We start from the raw sequence: 27,637 nt of genomic DNA, 5'->3' as shown, positions 1-27,637 counted from the left end.
ACAGCAGCACTTACTAGCTAGGAACTCTTAAAGCACCAAAAAAGCAAAATAAACAACAACAAAATAGACAAGAACGTGCAAAGCACCTTTTTTTGTATTTCTATTCTCTTTAGGTCCAGTAAAGAATAGAGAAAAGTGTACATTATTTTTATTATTCAGTGTGCAAAAAATTCCAACATAAAAAAATTGCAATGACTGAGACATGTATATGGGCATATTTTTTGCCTTTCCTAAACTTAGTTAGATTCTTCCCGTTTACATGGACCAGTGTCCACTGAGAACTTGAATGAGATCATTACATTCATTGCACCTTAAACAGAATTTAAACCAAGTTCTCCAGAGGGGTTAAACCATTGAATTAGTACATTGTGCTACTGCTAACCCAGGCCAACAAATAGTTGTGGTAGAACAAAGTCTGATCTAATTTCCACTTAACTCAATGGGAGTCTTTCCAATGACTTCAGTGAGAGTTGGATTAGACCCTTAGTGCTATTGGTAGAGAAAGAATGGATATGCTTGTGCAAATAAGTGAATATTATTTGGAAAGTTTTTAACTGTTGTAATGAGTGTTTTCATAAACCGTTGCTAAGCACAATTGTCAGGAAGGTAATATTCTGGAAAGTGTGCAGTAGAGTTATGTGATCTCACTTTAGCACTCCCTTTCATAATCACATCAAGATTCAACTGTTAATGACGGAAATAAATAACAGCTGCTTTGATGAGTCTTCATTCAATAACTGGTAACTAAATAATAGATGTTTTTACAGCAATGCAATTTCCTACAGAACCAGTACTGAAACATTCATTTTGTTATGTTAATATGCAGTTATCAGTTCCTGAAACTTTTTAACTGTGTACAAATGGAGTAAGATTTTTCAGGTGGATTTTTGGAGACAAACAACTATCAATAATATTTGAGTAACTATGAAAAGCACTGCAATTTCAGCCTGCCGTGTTTTAGGAATCCTTGCTCCATGGCAACAAAAAGAAAGAGTCAAAGGTGAAAACAATTTTGCCCTGTTCTTGTCAGTTCCAGTGAAGCCTACCAGTTGAAGGGGGAATTGGGAATCTGGACACCTGTATTCTATTTCTTGTTTTTATTACTGACTCATTATGTGCCTGTAAAAAGCAACTTGAGTCCTGTGGCACCTTATAGACTAACAGACGTATTGGAGCATGAGCTTTCGTGGGTGAATACCCACTTTATCAGACGCAATCTGAGCAGAAGCAATTACTGCTGCAGGTAAGGACTACCATGCTCTGATGGAGCGTTTGGCCAGACTCTCTGCTGGTGTAAATTGGTATCGTTCGGTTGACTTCGGTGGAACTGTGCCATTTTATGCCAGCTGGGGATCTGTCCCAGTTTACAGAGATTCACTCTCTCCAACTGCTGCAATAATTACTTCATTTTCACAACTACCCCGTGCCCCTTAGTAATTTCAAATTTAAAAAGAAAGTAAATTGGCTTGATCACTAAACTTCTCTTCAGCTGCTGCTCTTGAAAATGAGCTAGAAATAAGGAGACGTTGTTGCTTAAAGTGACATTAAATTAGCCAAGGAATGTGAGGAGAGCTTTTGCAGATACCCCATCAAGAGCTCGGGCACTCAAGCTTCAGAAATGGAATTGGTGAATTAATTGGCTAATTAAGAACTGTGAGCAGGTGTTTGTCCCCAGATGCCCTGCAAACACAGTAGGCAGAATCCAATGTCAAGCCCTTCCTGGATAGGGACTGACAAACAAAACAACATTAAGATAACAAAGGTCCATTCAAACCTTTCCCCAGGCTTGGCTCCTCTCACCCCATACCTTCTAGATCTTCCTCCCCAGAGAATCACTCCAATTTCCCTTATGCCCTCAATGAGTCAGCAGGACCAACTTAATTCTTTTCCAACAGTGTCAGTATTTGCTAGCAGGGCAGGGCATTTCAGTCAAACACTACAAGATTCTTACAGGAGCTCATACTATATCCTAATTTTTATTTCTTTTAAAATTGAAGTAGGAGATTAGACTGCATGTTTTTGCTCTTCAGAGTGGTTTGTGGTATATCTAGTAATGAGCATGTGGAAGTGATATGAGAGGTGCTGGAACGCTAACCTGTGAATTTGGTTGATAAAGGTAATAGTGTTGATGTAATATACATAGACTTCTATAAGACATTTGACTTGCTCTCACATGCCATTTTGATTTAAAAAACCTAGAAAGATATCAAATTAACATCGTACACATTCAGTGGATTAAAAACTGGCTAACTGATAGGTTTCAAAATGGAATTGTAAATGGGGAATCATCATTGAATAGGTATGCTTTTCTGGGATCCCTCAGGGATCAGTTCTTGGCTCTATGCTATTTAACATTTTTATTAATGACCTGAAAGAAAACATAAAATCATCTCTGATAAAGTTGGCAGATGACACAACAATTGAGAGAGTGTTAAATAATGAAGAGGACAGGTCAGTGATTCAGCAAGCAAACAATATGTATTTAAATATGACTAAATGTAAATATGTACTTCTAGGAACAAAGAATGTAAGCCATGCTTATATAATGGGTGACTCTGTCCCGGACAGCAGTGACTGAAAAAGATTTGGAGCTCAACATGAAATCCCAGTTCAACGCTGTGGCCAAAAGGGCTAATGCGATCCTGCAATGCATAAACAAGTAAATCTTGAGTAGGAGGACAGAGGTTATTTTATGTCTGTATTTGGCAGTCTTGTGACCACTGCTGGAATACTGGGTCTTGGTGAAGGTTCAGAGAAGAGCCACGAGAATGATTAAAGGATTAGAAAACATGTTTTATAATGATAGACTCAAAGAGCTCAATCTATTTAGCTTAAAGAAGAGATGTTAAAGGGTGACTTGATTAGAATTTGAAGTACCAATATGGGGAACAAATATTTTAAAATAGGCTCTCCAGTCTAGCAGAGAAAGGTATAACATGATCCAGTGGATGGAAACTGGAGCTAAATAAATTCAGACTGGAAATAAGGTGTAAATTTTTTAACTGTGAGTCATTGGAATAACTGATCAAAGATTGTGGTGGATTTTCCATGACAGCCAGTTTTTCAATCAAGATGGGATGTTTTTCTAAAAGATCCGATCAAGGAATTATTCACAATGGCCCCTTCTGGCCTTGGAAGCTATAAATCTCATGATAGTGCACATTCACTGGGAAAATCATAGTTTCCAAAGAGTTAATCCTGCTCTCAAGAATAGAAGCTGGAGATCACAGAGGGGGAATTTCCAGCCAGTGCTCATTGGTGGTGGCATTGAGCTCACCTTAAAACACCGAAAGAATGAAACTTGGTGATCATGCAGGGAATTTTCCCTCTTTCATTTAAAGATGGTCCAGGATGCTTCCCCCAGGGATGGAGGCTGGAAATAATGAAGGAGATTGCTCTCAGTGTCCCCATCCCACATCTCAGCAAGGGTTTATTTGCTGGGTGCTCTCAGCATTTTCTCCACTGTCATCATCTGATTTGGACTTATCACTTTTGGAGATGGAAAATCTCATTTAACAAATCCTCAAGGGGTAGGGTGTGGGAAGCTCTGTAAGAGTGCTGCCAATAGTACTTTTTCCAGTTTTGCCCGATTGAGTCGCCCCTCCCTTCCCCGTCTTCAGGGTTTGAAAAGCTGCCAAAGCATGCCCCTGAATCAGAATACAGGCTTTCATGGTTCTAAACATGAAGACTTGGCATCATTCCCAGGCACGAGGCCGAAGAGCAGAGGTTAATTCCTATGGAAGCTCAGCCCAATTCAACCTTTGTTTTCTCAGTTCTTCGTGTCCCTTAATCTGACAAAGCAGTTGAGGAGCAGTAAAACAGAATGGGGGAGGGGAATGTGATGTAACTCCAGATCAGGCAAAGTCAGAGACAGCCTTCAGCAATGGTGATGCTTGCAGCTCACAGTCACTGGTGGTGAACACAACACCCTGAATCTTGTCAAGGAGCCAGAATTCAGAGCTTCTGTGTGGGAACCCAGCGGATGAGACACCTTCTTCAGGTGAGGAGAGGGAAATGTGGCACGGTGCCTGCTTAACGGCACAGACTCTGACAGTTCTTTGTTCTGCTGTCTCTGGGGTGTATCAGGAGGGACTAGAAAGGTTTCTGCATCCTGACAGTATTCCTGGAAACGGAGAAGAGTTACAGCATCTCCCCTGGAAGGGTAAGTCTGCTCTGTGTAATGGGGTTCTCTTTTGCTTGGGGGTTTAACTCACTGTTTGGGAGAAAAGAAGCTGGAGCGGAGCAAGATGAGCTGTGTGTAAAGTATGTGTGTGTGTGTATATAAATAACCACAAGGAAATCATCCTTAGTTTGGCTCAGAGTCTACTGATAATCCCTTGACAGATCTCTGCTGGAGAATTCTGTCCAGGTGATGTGAGTGTGTACCTTTTGTGTCACAGTCTGTATATAAGTGATCATGTCAGAAAGTATCAACGCGGGGCGGGGGGGGGNGGGGGGGGGGGGGGGGGGAGGGAAAGTGTGAGAATGAAAAAATGAAAGTGGAGGTGCATGTGATTGCTACATGTGTGGGACAGAGAAAGAGCCTCGTGTGTGTCTCTGAGTGTGATTGCTATGTATGTTTTAAAGTGTGATTGGGTGCCTGTCAGACTGCGTTTAGGTTCTCAGGTGTTAGGAGTGCTATAAACACCTAAGCAGGGAAAGCCAAATTTGGCTCTGTTTCACCAATATAAATCTGTAACGAGATCCCTCATTGTAATGGTTTTCCTCCAGATTTGCAATGATGGAAACGAGAACAGTATTTGGCCCCTAGTGACAGGCCTGGTCTAGTCCTGGTTTTTGTACTGGTACAGCTATGTCAGTCAGAGGTGTCTTTCCTCACCCCACCTCCACCCCAAAATAGTTGCACCTGCACAACCCCTAGTGTAGATACAATTATACTAGTATAAAGCACCTGTATGCGGACAGAGCTGCAGCTGTTTTCGCTGTTGAACCCACCTCCACAGATAAATAACAGTGCTGGGAAGGCTGGCTCTGACCCTGAAGCCCTGGTCAGCTGGGGATAAGCAGAAAGGAGAAGCTAGTCTCTCCACCCTCACCACACCACTGGTTGGCTAGAGAGCTGTGCCTACTTGCTTCTATCAGTCCTCCTATGACTGGAGAGTGGAATTGCCACTTAAGAAGGGGGTGCTCATGCTACTGGAGAAGGCACCAGCTGCTAGAGTGATGCTATAGCAAGCTGAGATTCTGGGAACCATCCCAGGGAGCAGTCTGAGGGTGTTCCCATACTGATCTGCTTGCAGTGTACATGAAATGCAGCCAGAACCCAAAGGGAAGAAGAACCCCGATCAGTGACTGAGTGGCTGATGCTGGGTATGGGTGCTGAGACTGTGTGTTAGCTGATGAAGGGGACCGACAAAGCTGATTTGTTACTGATGACTGAGCTGGGAAAGATTTCTGGGTCAATTCCTGCCTTCTCAAAGGCTGTAGGAGAGGTCTCCCTCGCAAAGCAAGTGGTAGGAATCTGGAATTACTGGCAAGGGGAGCCCTTAACACATGCCACTTTATGTACACTAGTGTAGTTAAAACAGTACAACTGTGCAGAGTAGGCGTCAAGAAGTCAAATTCACCCCTGCTCTGACTGGAGTTGCAGCAGGTGATAAAACTGTTTGAGTGAGTCTGTGACAGGTGTGTAAGGCCATGACTGTGTGTTTGTACTAGAGTGACTATTTTGCTACATGTGAGCTAATGAAAAGGGATACATTGCTTTAGTGATCCCCACCCACATCCCTCTCCATGGGTACAGTATAGCACACTCTGTTCATCTCTTGGACCTTTCACACACTTTGCCCTTCATCACCTTGAGACCAAAGCTCTAGTGTCCTGAGTGCAGCTAGACAAAATATTTAAAATGTTGAAATTGCAACAAAATGTAGTGACCCCTCCCCCCCAAAAAATTAGACTACATTTTTATGACATTTTTCCTCCATTTTTTTTAACCTGCTTACAGACATGGTCAAAATTGCCAACCCAATCTCCTTCTTTGACAGGGTTTCTGGCCTAGTGGGTAGGGGAAGCTGTAGATGTGATATAGCTTGATTTTTAGGAAGGCAGTCGGCACAGTCCCATATGATATTCTCATAAGCAAACTAGGGAAATGTGGTCCAGATTAAACATACTCAAAGTGGATTGTCAGTGATTCTCTAGTAAACTTGGGGGATGTATCTAGTGGGGTGCCACAGGGGTCAGTCTTGGGTCAAGTATTAGTCAATATTTTCATTAATGACTTGGAGTGGAGGGTGTGCTTATAAAATTTGCAGAGATAACACCAAGATGGGAGGGACTGCAAACAGTTTGGAGGACAGGATTAGAATTCTAAATAACCTTGACAAATTGGAGAATTGGTCTGAATTCAACAAAATGAAATTAAATAAAGACAAGTGGGAAGGAAAAAGTCAAATGCCCAAATACAACATGGGGTATAACTAGCTAGGTGGTAGTATTGCTGAAAAGGCTCTGAGGATTATTGTTGACTCATACTCAATTTGAGATCCACTGTATGATGCAGTTACTAAAAAGGCTAATATTATTCTGGGGTATATTAACAGGAGTATGGTACATAAAACACAGGAAGCAATTGTACCACTCTACTCAGCACTGGTGAGAACTCAGCTAAAGTACTTTATCCAATTCTGGGTAACACATTTAAAGAAAGATGTGGATAAATTGGAGAGATTCCAGAGGAGAGCAACAAAAATGATAAAAGGTTTAGAAAACCTGATCTATGAGGAAATGTTAAAACACTGGGCATGTTTATTCTTGAGAAAAGAAGACTGACCCAGTAACAGCCCATATTTGAAGACTATTATAAAGGGAATCTTGATCAGTTGTTTTCCAGGTCCACTGAAGATAGGACAAGAATAATTATCTTAAACTGCAGCAAGAGAGATTGTTAGATATCGGGGAAAACTTTCTAACTACAAGAATAGCTAAGCATTGGAACAGGCTTCCAAGGGAAGTTGTGGTGCAGGCACCCAGTTACATCAATGCAATAACAACATCCCCAATAATGCAAAGCCAAAGTCTACCTTCTTCCATCCAATGCAGTGCTAGCATAGACACTGAATTACCTGTGTCAACTGTAACAGTCCTCCAGCAGCTGTTCCAAAATGCCCTGTCCCCCAGCAGTAGCCACTCCACTCTCTATTCTGAACTCCACTGCCCAGGAGTCACACATACCATAATCTGCTCCTTCCCCTTTTTAAAAAACAGCATATTTTTGAAATACTTTTTCCTCAATTGAACACCTTGCCAAGCACACCCACTAGCCCACATTTCAAGCATCCAGCTATGCCTGCTCAGCACAGACAGAGAACTACACCTAGACACACTCCTGCCTGCAGCAGAGCAGAAGTCCTGGATCTCCTTGTCCTATCAGCCATCACAGGAGGTTTTACGACTATTTAGACTATCAGGAATGGTCTAGGTATATCTGGTCCTGCCTCAGTGCAGGAGGCTGCACTAGATGACTTCTCTAGGTCCTTTCCAGCCTAACACCTCCATAATTCTATGCAAATTTGTTGAAATTTCAACGCTATTTTAAAATTTATTTTTAATTGGTAATTCTCTCCCCCAACACACACATTTTTTTTGACCAGCTTGAATCCTAAAACCGTGTCTATGAGTAACCAGAAGTCTCTGCATACTGCAGGACTTGGAGCCTGGAGTGTCATAAATGGGGTTAAGTGATCACAGACAAAGTTAAATCTCAATTTGCTTTCCATTCAGGGATCCAGGATGGCTTCAACTTGGCAGAAAATTCAAGAGTTCTACAACTGGGCCCTTGAAAATGGAGGTAGGTGGAGAAGCTGCCTTGCATGGGAATTTCCCAAGGATACCATTAGATGGCACTATGGAAACTACAAACCATTAATAAGACTCATCCCCTTCTTGAGTTCAGTTTCTTTCCTTGGATACATGGCAAAATCTCACTTTTCCCTACCAAGATCTTGAGCTTCTTTAGAGCCCTGAGCTATAGCCCACGGAAACACCAGTTTGTGGGGTGAGGGAAGGGATTTAAGCATCTTTGTTCTTGCAAAGGAAAACTCTTTAACCCTCATCCACATTTGTAGGCTAATGTTGTGCCCCACAAGCATACGTGTTGTGATAACTCACGAAATAGTAGCCCTCCAATTATACTGTTTTAGACATTGTCACCTAGGCACATGTACACAATTCAGTGAACATTTTAATGTAGCATAAAAAATACTTTTCCTGCATCAAAAAGTGTGTGAGATATGTGTACTCCAAACATGTTGCACTGTTATACTGTATCTTTAGTAGTTCTATGTATACATGTTTGCTTCCAGTGACAATATCTATCTTGTATTGTAATACTGGTAACTGTCTCCCACATAAAACAAGCTAAGGTTTTTTTGCATAAACGTAACTTGCACGTTAGAATTGATAATACGTGTGTGGGGTAATGTTATACCCCATGAGGATGTATGTTGTGACACCTCATGAACTAGTGGCTGTCCAGCTATGCTGTTTTAGGTGTTGCATATGCTAACCGACAATGCATCGCAGCAACAGTGGTTGCTGCATACAGTCACCCTAAGTAGAAGGTATTCCAGGGATGTGTGAATATTGCGTATTGGTTCACACTGAATGAAACTCCTTTCTTTCAATTTGCTGTTTAGATAAAGTCTTTTAACCTAAAATGTTAAAGAATTGTTTTTGGTTTCTGAATGCATTTGGGGTACAAACTACAGTTAATATAACTTTTTTCTTGACACTGGATTAAGGATAAAGAAGGCAGCCTTTTATGGGTTCAGCATGGGGTTCTGAAAGTCTGTCCAGCAAAAAGTGCACCTTGCTGCTTGTAAACTTGGAAATATTGTGTAAAGTGATGTTTTAACATGTGCACTGGTATGTCATAGCTAGGCTTGATAGACCAGGTGATTAGAGCTCAGGTTTTGACTTCTGAAGACCCAGGTACAATCCTACCTCGGGTAACAAGTGAAATGTTGAGACAAACCACTGCACAATGTTTGCAGAGTTATCAGGGTGTACTTAGGAGAGACCCAGGACTGGAATAACAGGAGGTGCTGCACAGTAACGTGACATGTCAGGAATGGAATATGTTGCAGATCAGAATTAAGGTATATTGGCAGCTCTGTGTGCTGGCCCAGGATTGGGATAACAAGAGAAGGTTCAAATCTGTCTTCAGGAGCTTTGAAAGGCAGAGCTGAAGAGGGGGCTCAGGACTAAAAGAGAGGGAATTCTACAGGCAAGTTGAGAGGCATGCTGCCAGAGTTGTGTGGGTCCCAGGACTGGAATAGCTGATGGGATTCTGAGTGGAGATTTAGGAGCACTGGCAGATGGTGGAACCCAGAAGTAGAATATTAGAAGAATTCCGGCGTCAGAGTCCATGACAGGAGTAACAGGGGACCCTGCAAGTGGATATCTGTGTAGACAGAAGATCTGAAGGACAGGGTATTGAGAAGGTCAATACTGCAGAGTATTCCCAGTGCTGTGTAAGGAATGAGTGAATGGAAAAGAAAGGAGATGATGAAACAAACTGCTTGTGTTATGTGGATCTGCAGCACTGGCATAATGGATGAGAGCTGACGTTCATTGGCAGAGCTATATGTGTGCGGAGCCCAGGACTGGAATAGCAGGAGGGCTTCAGGGAAATATTGAGAGGCATTGGCAGAGCTGTGTGGGGAGCCTAGGACTGAAATAGCAGGGACGGCTGAGGGGCAGGATTGAGGGACATTGGCAGAGCTGTGTGGGGAGCCTAGGACTGAAATAGCAGGGACGGCTGAGGGGCAGGATTGAGGGACATTGGCAGAGCTGTGTGGGGAGCCTAGGACTGAAATAGCAGGGACGGCTGAGGGGCAGGATTGAGGGACATTGGCAGAGCTGTGTGGGGAGCCCAGTACTGGAACAGCAGTGGGACTGCAGGGCAGGATTGAGGGCCATTGGTAGAGCTGTGTGAGGAACTCAAGGATGGAAAAGAAAGGAGGTGTTGAAAAAACTGGCTGTGTTGTGTGGATCTTCAGCCCTGGCATAATGGGTGAGGGCTGACGTTCATTGGCAGGGATGGAGGGGATAAATTAAAATCCGGGACAGGAGCCGTTTATTTAGATATAAAGTCTGTTTCCGTCTCGAGGCCAACAAGCCACCCTCTTCTTTGCTTTTGTGCAATGTGTTTTGCTTTGCAGACCCAAGAACAGACCCCTGGCTCCTGGTTTACTCTCCACTTCCAGTCACACTGCTCTTCACCCTCTACCTCTTATTTGTGGCACTGGGACCACGCCTCATGCGGAAGTGGGAGCCACTGAGGCTAAAGGGTCTGCTGACTGCCTATAATTTGACCCTGGTGGCTCTGTCAATCTATATGTTCTATGAGGTAAGGATAATGGATCAGCTTCATTTGGATAAACATTTTAGCAGGGGGGATTTGAAGCAGGAGCCCTTTAAACTCCTTCTCTGATGACGGGTGACTGGGATATGTTTTCATTTTGCCACTAGAGGCACATTCTACTCAGTTAAATATATATTGTGGTGAAGCCTCTTTAACAGAGGTTCGCAAAATGAGGAGACACAGAATGTATTCAGGGTAGGGGAATGAGAAGCTTTAGGGAGGAAAAACTTACTGCACACATTCAGAGCTGGGTGGCTGGAGAGCAGTGGCTGCTGGCTGGACACCCAGCTCTGATGGCAGAACTGCTGCCAGCAGCAGCACAGAAGTCAGGGTGGTATGGTATTGCCACCCTTACTTCTGTGGTGCTGCTGCTGGTGGTGGCACTGCCTTCAGAGCTGAGTACCCGGCCAGCAGCTGCTGCTCTCCACTCTGCCTTCAGAACTGGGTGGCCGAAGAGTGGCAGATGCTGGCTGGGTGCCCAGAAGAGGGTGAGAGGGCATAAACTACTACAGATACAAAGAAGGGGACGTGATCAAATATGTTTGAGAACCACTGCTTTATGGGTATTTCTATACTGCAATTAGACACCCACGTTAGGGAAGGTTGCAAAATGGGGTATGTCTATACCTCAACTGAAAACTCATTGCTGGCCTATGCCCACTGAATCGGGTTAAGGGGCTCAGACTAAGGGGCTGCTTAATTGCAATGTAGATATTCCGGCTCGGGCTGCAGCCTGAGTTCTGGGACCCTCCCACCTCTCAGGGTCCCAGAGCCCAGGCTGCAACCTGATCCTGAACATCTACACCACAGTTAAACAGCCCCTTAGCCTGAACCCCACATGCCTGGGCCAACCATGGGTTTTTAGTTGTCGTATAGACATACCTTATAGGGCAAACACAATTTATCCCATGTTTCAACCTTCCTTAATACACTGTCCCTTAGAGTTTTAGAGAATTAATGCTGGTGAAAGGTCTCTGAATGGCAAACCTGGAATATAAAATCCGCTATATAGCAGCTACAGAACACATGATGTACATTTATCCCCTACATTGTGCTTCAGCCTGACCAGATCCATCTCTGATGGTGTGAGACAAATTTTATTTTCCAAACTCTTGCAATCATGTTTTCTGAGACCTCCAACAAGGGCGAAAATTAATGCCACTGGCAGTGGAAGGGATGTTTATTTTTATTGTTGTTGGGGTGTGTGGGTGTGGATGGGCAACTTTCCATTAGAAATTGAAATGAGATCTACCAACTCTTTATATATGGGCCACTGAATACTCATCAAATGACTAGAGCTGAGTACATTTGAAATGAATGATCTAACTAATGAACATGGCTTTTTATTTACTGTTTTCAGAAGGATCATGAAATTCTCACACTTATTGGGAAATAGTTGCAAATTTATTTAGCAAAGAGTTCTAGTCCTAAAGATTGCTCATAACCAGGTAAAAGTGAATATTCACTTCTCATCCTTGGTTGGGTCATGTGGTATGGTTTCAACTCCCTAATTAGATGACTAATGCAACTTAACAACACAAAATGAACGATGACGTTTACAATCAAATACACAATTCAAAATTTGCCTTCAGAGAATTCTCAAGCTTATAATTCACTCTTCATTCTAGAAAAGCTCAAGCACACACGCATCTGCAGGAAAGGGTAACAAACATGATCATATAGATATTCACTTTCAGATTCTGACAGATAGAAAAAAAAATCTGTAAATATTTGTAGCTGTAGTGATGAATTTGAATCACTACCAGCCTGTCCTGGATCGGGATTGGTTACCTAGCATTAGAGTGTAAATCTCCTTGGGACCAAGAAAATATTAAAGATGTGCAGGGCCAGCTCCAGTGTTTTTGCCGCCCCAGGCACTTCTACCGCCACCGCTTCATTCTTCAGCAGCAATTTGAAAGCAGGTCCTTCCCTCCGAGAGGGACCGAGGGACCCGCCATTGAATTGTCGCCGAAGAGCCAGATGTGCTGCCCCTTTGCGTTGGCCGCCCCAGGCACCTATTTGCTGTGCCGGTGCCTGGAGCCAGCCCTGAAGATGGGATAGATGCATGACAGAGAATGGGTTTCTCTTATTAATTTTTTTTTCTTTCAGTTCCTGGTAACTTCACTCTTGGCCAACTATAGTTACCTGTGTCAGCCAGTGGATTACACCACAAGCAAGTTGGGAATGAGGGTACAGTTTCATACAGAACTAATCTTGGGTCGCTCTCATTCTTCAGAGATAGATGGCTTGCTTTGCTGGAAGGCTGGTCCAAACTGCACTCTGGCTACCTTTGCATGTCCTAAGAAGGCCTTTGCTCCTATTCTCTTACTTTCAAATCCATTTCGCTAAATGATTTACTTCAGCACTCAAGGAATCTCTCTAACTCAGGAACATGGATAAGTCCATATTTTCTACCTGTTTCATAAGGGCTTATGGATTTTCATCAAAAATCCATGGTTTTTTTTAATAATTATGTGGTTTTATCATATTCCTATTTGTCTGCAAATACAGCCAAGCTTCAAATGAGTACAGGTGTGGATCTGGATTTGTGGCTTGAGCCTGCCTCCCATGCTGATGAGTCCACTGCTTTGCCATGAGGCTGAAAATACTTGGCAATCAGTGAAATGATACCCCAGCAAAAGTAAACAAACAAATCAACTAACCAACCAACCAAAATAAATAATGTAGGCTGAATTTTTACCCTGTGAAAAGGGAGATCCACAAAGTCCACTAGAACTTCACTATGCCTATAGATTTTATGTTGAAAGCAGTCAGATACTATGAAGAAGGGCAGCAGTATAAGACCGTCTCAGGGGACAATGTATTTAAAACATACATCGCCATAGCTATCCACTCCCCTGGGAGACATAACTATGCAGGCCTAACCCCAGGTGTAGACAGCCCTTGGAAGAATTATTCCAAACACCTCATTCCATCTCTCGGGGAGGCGGATTAACTACAGCAATGGGAGAACCCCTGCTGTCACTGTAATGAGTGTTTACATTGAAGCACTACAATGGTGCAGCTGTGCTGCTGTAGCATTTTAAGTGTAGACGTTCCCTACGATAGATAGCTATATGTTGAAGCAAAGACTTTTGTCTCAGTATCAGATGAAATTTCCTTGTCTTTTCCAGCAGATGGCGAGAGTGTGTTGGTGGTTCTTCTTCTCCAAAGTCATTGAGCTGCTTGATACGGTAAGATGGGGCTCGCCAAAATAATGGGGCTAAGGCTCTGTAATGAATCACACTGGCTCTGAGCCCTCTTGTGGGACAAAGACATAGTGCCAAGGCCAATGTGCTGTATTTATTCTGTTTGTGGCTGATGTTTTTTAGTACATGCTCACTTTCACACACACACACACATCATAGGATGAGGGCACAGCTTCAGGGTAATGTCATATGGAAACCACTTGCCTTCAAGCCTCTAGCCTTGCCACTGGCATCAACCCAGTAAGTTTCCTTACAAAGATTGGCTGCGCCTTCTCTGTCCCAATGACTGCATACCTGACATCATATTCTCTGAGTGGACATTCCCTTTAAATCTAGGCTCAGTCCCCTTTACACAAACACACTTTCTGATGTTTAGGTAACTCAGAATGTCAGGTTCATGCAGGGCCAAGAGGAGAAATCTGAACCTGAGGGACTGGTGAGGTTACACACCCACACACTGGGAGAATCCAGTCCCCAAATGTGGGTACAGGGTTAATTTCACCAATTGGTCAAGTCTATTGTAGCGTCTGTCCATTTTGCAGTAGACTCAGCCTAGTCATTGACCCTCTGACTAAAGTATGATGTTAAGCTGAAGAGTAAACAGCCTAGACTATGTAGGTGTATGCCCCAGAGTCTCCACTGCTGCGTGTGCAGGAGATTGTTCCAGGCCACTGATCCTGGGATAAGGGTTTGTGTCTCGGGTGTGTTTTGACTTGCCTTGAATTTCCATCATGGAGGCCAACTGCTCCATAGTAATATACCACACCTTCCCTTGCCCTTCAAATGGCAGACTGGACTCTACAGGGGGAACAGATCAGCAAGGGCAGAGTGTTTGCTGGATTGCCTAGAACCCCTAGAACTGATCCTGGCTGGGGAATATTTTGACATCCTCTATGCCCAGATTGTATTAGTGTAGGGACTGCCTATGAACTGGATCAATTTGGAGGAGTGAAAGTTGCATGGCTAATGGTCTGGGCTACCCCTCTGCATTCTGAGTAGCAGAGATGGGCTATTCCCCCAGTCACCACTGCCTAGAAAACAGTTCTTCCTGGTAGTGAAAAAGCAGCATATGACTTGTTGATATCACCCTCTTTCCTAATGGGAACACCATCAGAGCTTGGCTGCTCAATGTGATGCCTCCCCTGGAGATCTGTCCCCAGTGCTAGTAGGCGTGTAACCTCTGCTTCTGCATTGTGGACCTCAAACAAAACCGTAGATCCAGACACCTCCAAGTTACATGGAGGCTCAGGTCTGGATCCAGATGTCATATCTCAGGACCATCTGTGTGGGTAACCGCTGAGAGAGTCTGCAGTGGAATCCCAAGGTACAAATGGCTGAGGCTATGTGTAAGAGACACCATCCTTTGGTCTCTCCCCTTCCAAATAGCATAAGGTCCACGTGTGTGTTAGATTTGCCAGTGCTCAGCTTGGCTTCTATAGGGAAGGATGATATGTCACCAAGATGCAAGCAGAATGGAGTTGTGGTGCTTCAGGTCATGCGTTGGCTACCAGTAGCCCCTTGCACACCTAGGACCTGTCTAAACATTCGGAAGAATTCAAAATTTGCTCTCTTCTGACTTCTTTCAGGTCTTCTTCATTGTGCGCAAGAAGCCTGAGCAGGTGACTTTCCTACATGTGTATCATCATGGCACCATGCTTTTCAACTGGTGGGCTGGTGTCAAATACGTGCCTGGAGGACAGGGTAAGCTTCATTTTACTGGGCATACTCTGTCTCCATCTCTCTTGTTCTGGAGATAATGTGAACCATGCATCTTGATTGGCTAGTGGACAGAAATCTCACTGCACATTATCCGCTTTGGTAGTGAGAGACGAGGGTATCACGAGTGACACCTGTTGGGTGCTTTTTTGGACTGTCCTGTCCACCTCTAGACTGTTCTAATCACTGTCTCATCCAGGACAAGACTGCCTCATTCACTGCCCGGACAGAAATGAGAACACCAGGTTCGAGGGCTAAGTTTGCACCTACCTGTTTTCCTTCCCAGAGCAGGACTGCCCTCATTCTCTGTTCAGCTAGGACCTGTCCTATTCACTGTTGTGCCCAGATCCAGACTGTTCCATTCACTTTCCAGCTCATATCCAGACTATTCCCCACTCCCTGTCTAGCCTGACTGCCCCCTCTCACTAACCTACCCTAATGCACAATGCTAGAACTATAGAGCCAAGTTTGGCATAGGAATTCATGGTGCTTTTGCATGGGAAGCAGTTTTGTAAAAGGCCTTGATATCTGAGTGATTTGCAATATCTAATTCAGCATTCCCTCTTCTGTCTTTGGACCTCCTGTCTGTCCCTTCTAGAAACCAGACATGGCTGCAGCCCACACAGAGGGAGCAGGGTGGCACAGGGTGCTCCTTGGATTTTGTGAGATGGTATAGGATGAAGGGTCATGTTTCTAGGGCATTCAGGAACTGAAGGGTGTCACACATGTATGGGTCACAAGGGGACAATATTTTGGACATGTCACCTAGGGGACTGTATCTATCAGTACAGGAGGATGAGTCTTATAAACTCTGTGTGCCTTGTTCTTCCTGCCTTCCTGTATTCTCTATCCCACAGCCTTCTTCATTGGGATGTTGAACTCCTTTGTGCACATTTTCATGTACCTGTATTATGGGCTGGCCAGCCTGGGACCACAAATGCAGCACTATCTGTGGTGGAAACGCTATCTCACCATCCTGCAGCTGGTAATTTATTTCATCTACCTCTTCCCACTCCAGACCTGGATAGGGTGGCACCAGTTTTCTATCTGTCCCCTCCCTGGCTCTCTCATCCCTGGTCTAACCTACTGGAATGGCCATCTCGCTAGATGTCCTACTGCAACTGATCAGGGAGAAGTCTGGGTTGAGTGGTACTCAGGAGTAAGCAAGGAGACATTTCAATACCTACAGTGACTTTTTCCAGACAAGCCTTATCCCTGTGAGGGGAAGAAAACAGATAGAAGACTTTTACATGTCCGTTACCCTCCCCATCCCAACTTATAAAAGAGTTTTCTGCATCGCAGAATAGTACATTTCAGCCAGAGACTCTGGGGAAAGATCATGCCAATCACTGATTCCTCATCAGGAATACTTGACTTCTTGTGTATGATAGCTGGCTCCATACCCTACCTTCTCCCCACCCCCCAAAGTCCTTAACAAGTAGCTTGATTTTGTGTGTGGGGGAGTGTTGAGTGATCACTGAAGTTTGTGGGTGCTGTGGTTGTCCAGTAACTGTGGAAATCAGACCTCCTTTTATTTTGATTCCTTAGTATGGATTTAGATTGTATGCACCCAGGTTTAAAAAACAAAACAAAAAACAAATAGCAGGCCTTAGCTCCTTCTAGATTGTTTTCTCTTGGTTTTCTCCTTTTCTCATCTCTGAGGATGTGGCAGATCCTAACATTTCAACCGTGTGTTTCTCTGGTTGCTTAAGGCTACAACATAAAAAGAAATAGTCCAGAGAAGGGCAATGATTAGAGCCATGTGCCTGGGGGAGCAGGGAGTTAATTCCATACAAAGAGAGATTATGAAGACTAGGATTATTTAGTTACTGAAGAAGAGTAAGAGGAGACACTGTAAAGTTAAAATAATAAAGGATGTAAAGAAGCCTGGTTCGGAGCTCTTATTTACCCTGTGCTCTAATACAGGGACAAGAAGGCACTGCATGAATGAAAGATTAAAAAATACAGAATAGAGCAAAGGAAATTCGTGTTCATACAACATACATTCAATGTATAGGACTCCACGCTGCGAGATATTAAGGCGAATGGCTTAGTAAGATAAAAAACAGATTGATGCTTACATGAATAAGAGTAATAGCTGCAGTTACACTCGCTGAGCTAAAATATAAAGGACTCTCAAACCAGATGCTTAAAGGTATAATCTGAACGCCATCTGGTGAAAGGAAGGATTCTTCATAGCCTCAAACACCTAACCCAAAGCATCAGTTACTGGACAGTAGCAGAGAAGGGACACAACAGAAGACTGACTAGTGATCTGCTCTTGTATGGCATAGGGCAGGATACTATACTTTATGAACTAATTTCCTGCTTCCCTGTGGCAGTGGGCAGGATCTAGTTCATGGACCCATGATATCCTTCAGTATGGTAGAAGCTGAATATTGGACTTGATGAATAAATGGTTTCCTCCATTATGGAGGGAGATGGGATATCTGACCTACTCCAGCCTAAAAGAAGGCTTGTTCTGGACTGAGTGGACCAGTGGTCTGTTGTGATGTGACTAGTGGAGGGATGCTGGACTGGATGGACTGATAGTCAGTTGTAGCTTGACTATTTTGCTATGTAGCATCTCTAATCCTGCTTCTGTTTTTCTTTCTCCCCTGGCAGTGCCAATTTGTGGCCATCGCCATTCACTCCTCCTATAACCTCTTCACAGAGTGCCCATTCCCTGATGGCTTCAATGTTGCAGTTTTCCTCTACATCCTCAGCCTCATTGTTCTTTTCCTAAACTTCTACTACTGGACCTACACCAGGAGGAAGTGGGAGAAACTAACATGAAGAAGAGGGGCATGGTCTGAGGACATTGCTGGAATTCACATATACTCCACTGCCTCTACCTCGATTCCACTTAGAAGGTGCATTTGGAGAGGTTGAGGGAGGATCATGCAAGCAGATTCTTGGTTGCTTTATTGTTATCAGTTGGGAAGGGAAAAGGAACTAGAGGGCTCAGAAGAAAAGTAATGGGGTACTGAGGTGTTTGCTTATTGAACATAGATCATTATAGTCATCAACATTTGGTGGCCTGTGTGAAACTGGCTGTTTTGTCTCAGGTCCAGTACTAATGGGTTAGTGTCCAAAGTACAGTTGACATATTTGTTACAAATAACAGCAGAGGTCAGGAACTCACTGGGATTTGAGAATGTATTAGCTTGTCATCCCTCCATATCAGGAGCATATATTCTATCTCCATATTCCCTCCATATCCGGAGCACACGAACAGAGAATAGACTTCATCGTGCTCTCTCTTTCACAAGTGTGTAACCCCACTGACTTCAGTATAAGTGAGAGGGGAATCAGGTACTCACCACAGGAAACTTGCTCTGCTGCTGCACCTGCTCTCTGGCTCAACCAAGGGCATCGGTCTCCAGAGCTGTCAACCCAGCACTAACATTCACCCTAAGTAAGAAATTAATGTGATGAAGGAAAATTTATTAACATACCATTTTCTGCCTTGAATGTATTTATCTTTTGATTATTGTTGTAACACTAAAGAAATAACTTTTTAGTAGGGCTTTCAAGCGATTAAAAAAATGAATCATGATTCATAATATAATATTATTCAATTATTATTGAATACCATTTATTTAAATATTTTTGATGTTTTCTACATTTTCAAATATATAGATCTCAATTACAACACAGAATACAGTGTACAGTGCTCACTTTACATTTATTTTTATTACAAATATTTGCACTGTAAAATAACAAAAGAAATAGTATTTTTCAATTCACCTAATACAAATACTGTAGTATAATTTCTTTATCATGAAAGTTGAACCTAAAAATGTAGACTTGTGTACAAAATAACTGCATGCAAAAATAAAACAATGTAAAATTTTAGAGCCTGCAAGTTCACTCAGTCCTATTTCTTTTTCAGCCAATCACTCAGACAAACAAGTTTGGTTACATTTGCAAGAGATAATGCTGCCTGCTTCTTCTTTACAATATCACTTGACAAGTGGGAAGAGGGATTTTCATGCACCGTTGTAGCGTGACACTGTAAGATATTACAACATCCTAGATATATTATCAGGAGTGTTGTAAGCAAGAACAAAGAAATAATTCTTCCATTCTACTCAGCACTCATAAGACCTCAACTGGAGTATTGGTCCAGCTCTGAGCACACATTTCAGGAGGATATGGACAAATTGAAAAATCCAGAGAAGAGCAACAAAAATGATAAAAGTCTAGAAAACATGCCTATGAGGGAAGATTGAAAAAATTGGGTTTGTTTAGTCTGGAAAAGAGAAGACTGAGAGAGGACATGATAACAGTTTCAAAGTACAAAAGATAGTATAAAGGAGAGGGAGAAAATGTTGTTCTGAACCTCTGAGAGAGGACAAGAAGCAATGGTCTTAAATTGCAGCAAGGGAGGTTTAGGTTGGACATTAGGAAAAACTTCTTAACTATGAAGGTTAAGCACTGAGTAAATTGCTAGGGAGCTTGTGAATCTCCATGACTGGAGATTTTTAAGAGCAGGTTAGACAAACACCTGTCGGGAATGCTCTAGATAATACTTAGTCCTGCCATGAGGCGGGGACTGCACTAGATGACCTCTCAAGGTCCTTTCCAATCCTATGATTCTATGCTTCACACCTTGTCCCTCTCAGATATTTGGAAGGCACTTCAGATTCTTAAACTTTGAGTTGAGTGCTGTAGCTATCTTTTGAAATCTCACATTGTACCTTCTTTGTGTTTTGTAAATCTGCAGTGAAAGTGTTCTTGAAACAAACAACATGTGCTGGTCATTATCGAGACTGCTATAACATGAAATATATGCAGAATGCGGTAAAACAGAGTGGGGACATACAATTCTCCCAAGGAGTTCAATCACAAATATAATAATTTATTAATTTTTTAACAAGTGTCCTCAGCATGGAAGCATGTCTCTGGAATAGTTGCCAAACTATGAAGGGACATATGAATGTTAGCATATCTGGCATATAAATACTTTGCAATGTCAGCTACAAAAGTGCCATGCAAATGCCTGTTCTCACTTTCTGGTGACATTGTAAACAAGAAGAAGCAGCATTATCTCCTGTAAATGTAAAAACTTGTTTGTCTTAGCAATTGTGAACAAGAAGGAGGACTGAGTGGAGCTGTAGGCTCTGAAGTTTTATATTATTTTGTTTTTTGAGTGGTCATGTACAAAAAAAAAAATCTATATTCAGTAAGTTCACTTTCATGACAAAGAGATGCACCACAGACTGTATGAGGGAGATGAAAAATACTATTTCTTTTGTTTATCATTTTTACAGTGCAAATATAATTAAATGTAATAATAATATACACTTTGATTTCATTACAAACAGAATACTGTGTGGTGTATATATATATATATAATATAGCAATAATATATGAGGCAAGGAAGACAGCAACATCCAAGTATCACCAAAGGATAAGACAGGTCCTGAGAGCCAGCTCAGTGGAAGAACAAGATCCACGCCATCAACGGATACGCCCTGCCAGTCATCAGATACCTGCCAGTATAGTGAGCTGGCCAAAGGAGGACATGGAGGCTGCCGATGTGAAAACCGGAAGCTCCTCACAATGCACGGAGGTTTCCACCCCAAGTCCAACACGAGACTGTATACGCTGGAAAGAAGGCGGGCGGGGGCTTGGTGAGCATCAAAGCCACTGCCGGATGAAACCCGAACATCCAGGAGTACATCAGTAAGATGGCCCCCAAAGATGAGCTGCTGGAAATGCTGAGGCAGCAGCAGACAGGGAGAAGACAAGCAGAAGAAGTGCCATGGCAAGACAAGACCCTGCATGGGATTACATCGACAGATAGCTGAGGTGGCTGACATTGGGAAATCTACCAGTGGCTGGAAAGGGCTGGACTAAAAGACAGCACTGAGGACTGATCATAGCAGCACAGGAACAGGCACTGAGCACCAGATCCATGAAGCAGGGGTCTACAACACTAGAGAGGACCAAGGGCAGACTGTGCAGAGAGGCCTCAGAGACAGTCCAACCATAGTGGCACGGATGTAAATGCAGGCAGGAACAGCATACCTGAATGGCACAACCAAGTGGCTGGCATTGTGTACAGGAACATCTGCACAGCGTATGGGCTAGACCCTCCAAGAGCAGATGGAGATTCCACAGAAGGTTGTGGAGAATAGCAGGGCTAAGATCTGTGGGACTTCCAGATCCAATCGGACAGGCAGGTACTGGCCAATCAACCAGCACGTGTAAATAGACAAGGACCAGAAGACAGCGGTGGTGATAGATATAGCAGTGCCAAGTGACAGCAACATCAGGAGAAGGAATATGAGAAGCTGAGAAGTCCAGGGCCTGAAAGAGAACTAGAGAGGATGTGAAAGTGAAGGCAAAGTGGTCCAGTGGTGTAGGAGCACTTGGGGCTGTTGACTCCTAAGCTGGGTAGTGGCTCCAACAGATCCCAGGAACAACATCAGAGCTCTCTGTCCAGAAGAGTGTAGTGCTAGGAACAGCTAATATACTGCGCAGAACCCTCAAACTCCCAGCCTCTGGTAGAGGACCAGAGGTTGAGAAAGACACATACCACCCCTAGGGATGAGAGGGGATTTTTTTTTATATATAATATAAACCATCCAAAATATTTAATACAATTCCATTGGTATTCTATTTTTAATAGTGTGATTAAAAACTGTGATTAATTGTGATTATTTTTTTAATCATGATCAATTTTTGAGTTAATGATGAGTTAACTGCTATTAATCAACCACCCTACTTTTTAGCAATGAAGCCAGTGAGCATTGCTCAGTTCTTAGAGCAGCAGAAAATCTTTGCTTTTCCCATTCATAATTTTGTTACGATTATATTATCATTACTTATTTTTTCCACTCAGAAGGGAAGAGATTTAGACTAACATGGATAACCGCCTACACTATTAAATCGTACTGTTTACATAAATCCCATATAAGACTCGATCCTCAGTTTGGTATAAATTGTCACAGATCCATTGAAAGTCAATGCCGCTGTACATCAGCTGTGTCATGTGGTGGGATTTTCTAAAAAGCCTGCATGGCTCGTGTGCTTCTAAGTCACTCATTTGGGTTGTTTCATTTCCAAAGATATTTAACACTTAAAGATGTAGATAGTGTCTAGTGGGATTTTCAAAGCATCTAGGTGCTTGCCTGAACTAATTTAAATGGAAGTTAGACACCTTTGAAATCCATCCATAGCCCATAAATGACAAACCTAAATTAGCTGCATTCTAATGTCTTGTTAAAAACTTGCAGAGAGTTGTTTGCCCAAGGGTGATTTTTCATGCTGAATCACAGATTTCTGAAATTAGAGTTTTCTAACAGATTTCTGACACAGCCATGACAATGCTAGCCAATACTCTCCCATATACTAGGTGCTATGTCAGCTAACAGTAATAGTATAATAATAATAATTAATATTAAGCGGGTACAGCTTGTCTGCCGCTGGCTTGACTGCCACTGTAATTGAGTGGATGTTTCAGAGAAACTGTCTACAAGACTACCAATCTCTTCCTGAGTGTAACAGCTAATTTAGACCTCATATTTATATGTGTAGTTGGGATTATGTTTGCAATGTCCATTACTTTGCATTTATCAAAAATTGAATTTCATCTGCCATTTTGTTGCTGAGTCAGTCAATTTTGTGAGATCCCTTTGTAACTCTTTGCAGTCAGGCAGGCAGATAGGACTTAACTACTTTGAGTAATTTAGTATGACCTGCAAACTTTGCCACCTCACTGTTTACCCCTTTGTCTGGATCATTTGAATATGTTGAACAGCTATGGATCTGTACAGGGACCACGCTATTTACCACTTTCCAGTGTGACACCTGAGCATTTATTCCTACTCTTTGTTTCCTATCATTTAACCAGTTACCAGTCCATGAGAGGACCTTCCCTCTTATCTCATGACAGCTTACTTTGCTTAAGAGCCTTTGGTGAGGAACCTTGTCAAAGACTTTCTGAAAATCTAAGTACACTATATTCACTGGATCCCCCTTGTCCACATGCTTGTTGACCCCCTCAAAAAATTCTATTAGATTGGTGATTTCCCTTTACAAAAAACATGTTGACTCTTACCCAACAAATTATGTTAATCTATGTGTCTGACAATTCTGTTCGTTACTATAGTTTTTACCAGTTTGCCCAGTACAAAAGTCAGGCTTACTGGCCTATAATTGCCAGGATCATCTCTGGGGCCCTTTTTAAAAATTGGCATCACATTAGCTATCCTCCAGTCATTTGGTACAGAAGCCGATTTAAATTATAGCTTACAAACTACAGTTAATAGTTCTACAGTTTCAGATTTGAGTTCCATCAGAACTCTTGAGTGAATACCAACTGGTCCTGGTAACTTATTACTGTTTAATTTTATCAATTTATTCCAAAACATCCTCTAATGACATCTCAATCTGGGACAGTTCCTCAGATTTTTTACCTAAAAAGAATGTCTCAGGCTTGGGAATCTCCCTCACATCCTCAGCCTTGAAGACTGATGGAAAAAATTAATTTAGTTTCTCTGCAATGGCTTTATCATCCTTGAGTGCTCCTTTAGCATCTCAACCATCCAGTGGCCCCACTTATTGTTTAGCAGGCTTCCTGCTTCTGATGCACTTAATTTTTTTTTGCTATTACTTTTTGAGTGTTTGGCTAGCTGTTCTTCAAATTCTTTTTTGGCCTTCCCAATTATATTTTACACTTCACTTGCCAGAGTTTATGCTCCTGTGTATTTTCCTTACTAGGATTTAACTTCCATTTTTTAAAGGGTGCCTTTTTGCCTCTCACTGCTTCTTATACTTTGGTGTTTAGCCATGGTGGCACTTTTTGGTTCTCTTACTGTGTTTTTTTAATTTGGGATATACTTTTAAGTTGAGCCTCTATTGTGATGTCTTCAGAAAGTTTCCATGCACCTTCTGACGCTGTACCTTTTAATTTCTGTTTAACTAATGTCCTCATTTTTATGTAGTTCTCCATTCTGAAACTAAATGTTGCTGTGTTGGGATGTTTTTCCCACCATAAGGATGTTATATTTAATTATATTATGGTTACTATTACCAAATAGTCCAGCTATATTCACTTCTTGGACCAGATCCTGTGCTCCACTTAGGACTAAATTAGCGATCATCAAGTCTTTATTTGCAGTATTCAACTTTTGAAATTTAAACTGGGTGATTAAAGTTGTTATTATCAGAGTTGGGTATCCTGTCAGGTGGTAACAGCTGAAACTTGACTGTAGAGGTTTATTCTTTTGGCATTTTTTCTTTAAAAAAAAAAAAAAGGCAAAAAATGTGAATTTCCCTTTAATGTCATGTCCCTGGAGTTAAAGATTACATCACAGTAATACATTGTAAGTAGCAAAAGGATGGAGATTAAAAAAATCAGGCACGTGTTTGCAAGTCAGAATGATTCATGCTCTTTGGTGGAGGCCAAAGCTTTGAGAATGGATTGGAAAATACCCTGTAACAGCTGGATTTGTAATAATCCCTGGGCCCGATCCTGCTTTTTCTAAAATCAGTGACAAAACTCCCATAGACTTCAGTGGGACCAGGATGATATTGAAATATGGCCTATACATAAGATAGCACCTAGAAGCACCACTCTAGTCTAATAGATGGTCTTGTTTTTAATTTTTTTCTATTTCTTTTTTTTTGTTTTAAGAGGCAGGGTGGGCCAGTGCATAAGACACTGGATCAGGAAATCTGCATTCTATTGCCAGCTCTGCAGCTAAATTCGTGTGATATTGGACAAATCACTTCATATCTATGTACCTCTATTTTCCCCTTTGTAAAATGGGTCTCATTAGGTCTTCCTTTGTACGCACCTTGAGCTCTCTGGATAAAAATCACTATAGAAGTGTATGTAAGTGGCCTGATTTCCAGAAGTTCTGGGCACTCACTGCTGCTCTTCAAGTCAAGGGAAGCTGGGGTCTTAGTACTTCTGGAAAATCAATCTGCTTTTTTTCTGTGTGACTAAAAAATGTCCACGTTTAGACATTCTGGCCATAATGCACCAAATTAACCAGAAAATTAGCCTAATGTTCAGTTTAAGAAAGAAAATATCCCTGAGGAATTATAATCTTAATCAAAGCAAAATACAGAAAATAAAATAAATCTTGCTTTAGATCTTTTCCATATACTACAATAGATGACGATAAAGTGCTAAAGTACGTGTGCATTAATTCTAGGGAAATATAAAGGATAGGAACGCCAGCTGGCTTTGTTATAATTCTCAGAGCTTTTCGGCTATTATCAATGTATGTGATGCAGTGTACAGTCCAAAAGCAAAGGAATGAATCTACACAGCAGTTTTCTGCATCTCATTGGATGAAGGGGGTAATTTAGTAGATTGGCACATGAAATAAATAAAAAATCAGTGGTACAGAAATACACATCTGCACAGCTTACATTAAAATGGATCAGGCACACACTATAGATAGAACAGTGAGAATGTCTTGAATTCGTTAATGAATTTCTTTGTGGATTAGGCCTTGATGGAGAGAGTGCTCAAATACAGATGTTTACTGTGATTTGTCAATGGCCTTGTACTTAATCCTCTTGAACAGGAAATAAGAGTCACACAGGGGTCTCTCTCAGAGACTATGGCAGTTTGTGGAAACTCACTCGCTCTCTGTGGTCTGAATCATCACAACACAGGATCAAGCTGCTGGAGGATTAGCAAAGGGAGGGTGTGGATTTGCCTTTAACCCCTTCAGCAGCTTCTCTGCTTCAAATGGCTTCCTTATCCAGGAGGGACATGTTATTTATACGTTAGCTATGGCATGAATGGAGAGAAAACAAGGGGGAAGGTATGGTAGATACCGACTTCCGCAGCTGACCCTGCCCCCCACTCCACCTACCAATGTAGGCGCATTCTCTTACTCCAACCTCTACACCAGCTGAGGTCAATGGTAAAAGCTGATCAACATCAAGAGAGAGTTTAGCAGGGCTAGTTACAGCTCAGTGTCATATGTATTTCTAGGGTGAGGCACCTTTGCAGCACTCGTGAGGATGGGATGCATCAAGGGGAAGAGCACATGGGCACACAAGTAAATGAAACTGGAAGCAGCTAGTCTCCCCAAGATGATTCATAGCCAAGAAAACAAAATTATTTGTGTATGTGTCCAGAGTGTGGGGCTGGGCAGGGAGCATTTGAGCTGTGCAAAAGGCTGGGGTTTGGGGTTGTTGGCTTTTTTTGGTTCATTGGAAATTCTAAAAAATTTAAAAAACACACAAAAAACCAAATGTTTTGGGTTGGTCCTAAAACATTTTTTTTCAAAACTATCAATAAATTAATGTTTACAAATGTTTGGAATAATGAACATTTCATTTAGATGTCAAGAATTTTCTAAAAGTTTTTAATTAAAATAAATAAAATGGAAGGAAATTTCTAAACAAAAAGTTGTTTTGCATCAAAATATTGACATCTTTCGATTAGAAAATATCAAAACAAGATGTATTGACTTTTAAAAAAATCAATTTTAGACACAAACATATTGGTGAAGCTGAAAAGTTGCTCAATGTTTTGGTATGGTCAAATATGCTTTTTTTTTTTTTACTGAGAAAGGCTTTGGCTGAAATATTTTGCCCAGCTCTAGGTGGCACGGCCTGTGAAGCTAGTACATGGTTCCCATCCCCATTTCTACCACAATGGAGAATGTGGCCAGGGTGGAGACTCTGGACTGACTGAAAAACAAGTAAAGATGGATTCTTGGGGTGGGGATGGGGAGTCCTTCCATGGCACATTGTGCAATTCCCTGTATTTTAGAAAAAATATAGCCCTTTCAAAATAGAGGTTCAATGGTAAATACATGTATGATTATATTATTTATCTGTGCCTGGGAGGGAGCTGGCAGAGGGATGTATACATGAGTATAAGGAGACAGATCTGCCTTTAGAGAGGAGATTGAGGTATGACAGCTGGGATACCTTTTTTTCCTTTCTCAGGCACTAGTGGGAAAGGATGGGAGCTTCAGCCGGGCACTGGGTCCTCTTCCTGTCCACACTTCAGATTCTCCTCCCTGGTAAGGCCTCATCTCACAAGCCAGTGGGAGGGGTTATTCCAGGGGAGTAGCACTCTTTGAAACCACGAAAAGGAAGACATTTCCCTCTGCTCTTAGCAAAGGGGAAGAAGCTGCCCTTCCCTGTGCATCCCCCTGGCCAGGAGAAACCAGCAGCAATCAGAAGGGGCCTGCCCACCTAAAGAACCAGAGGAATCCCATTTACCACCCAACCAATCACCAGAGGAGTTTTGTTATCCAGGCCACAAGCCAGTCCACCTGGTCCTTCTACAAGGAACAGGTAAGAGAGCCATATAGAAGCACCTCCCTGAGGT

At 42.3% G+C, this 27,637-nt stretch overlaps 1 protein-coding gene across 1 annotated transcript; it reads left to right on the top strand.

Annotated features, from left to right (window-relative positions):
* The first annotated feature begins 3,885 nt into the window (after nucleotides 1-3,885).
* On the top strand, nucleotides 3,886-26,395 carry LOC116814745 (very long chain fatty acid elongase 4-like). The gene is made up of 9 exons (XM_075070740.1): nucleotides 3,886-4,162; nucleotides 7,747-7,813; nucleotides 10,188-10,375; nucleotides 12,500-12,580; nucleotides 13,528-13,584; nucleotides 15,186-15,300; nucleotides 16,173-16,300; nucleotides 17,941-18,733; nucleotides 26,285-26,395. The coding sequence occupies exons 2-8, from the start codon at nucleotides 7,756-7,758 to the stop codon at nucleotides 18,109-18,111; spliced, it is 798 nt and encodes a 265-aa protein (XP_074926841.1). The 5' UTR covers nucleotides 3,886-4,162; nucleotides 7,747-7,755; the 3' UTR covers nucleotides 18,112-18,733; nucleotides 26,285-26,395.
* The last annotated feature ends 1,242 nt before the right edge of the window (nucleotides 26,396-27,637 follow it).

This window comes from Chelonoidis abingdonii, chromosome 1 (assembly GCF_003597395.2).
Source record: "Chelonoidis abingdonii isolate Lonesome George chromosome 1, CheloAbing_2.0, whole genome shotgun sequence".
NCBI lineage: Eukaryota > Metazoa > Chordata > Testudines > Testudinidae > Chelonoidis > Chelonoidis abingdonii.
Note: the sequence above shows the minus strand (reverse complement) of the source record. Positions and strands in the feature narration are given on the sequence as shown.

Excerpts from the sequence above, each read along its gene's own strand:
- LOC116814745 (XM_075070740.1), top strand. The coding sequence starts at position 7,756 with ATGGCTTCAACTTGGCAGAAAATTCAAGAGTTCTACAACTGGGCCCTT. Across the intron at positions 7,814-10,187 it reads CTGGGCCCTTGAAAATGGAG|ACCCAAGAACAGACCCCTGG; the intron begins GTAGGTGGAGAA and ends TTTGCTTTGCAG. Across the intron at positions 15,301-16,172 it reads ATACGTGCCTGGAGGACAGG|CCTTCTTCATTGGGATGTTG; the intron begins GTAAGCTTCATT and ends TCTATCCCACAG.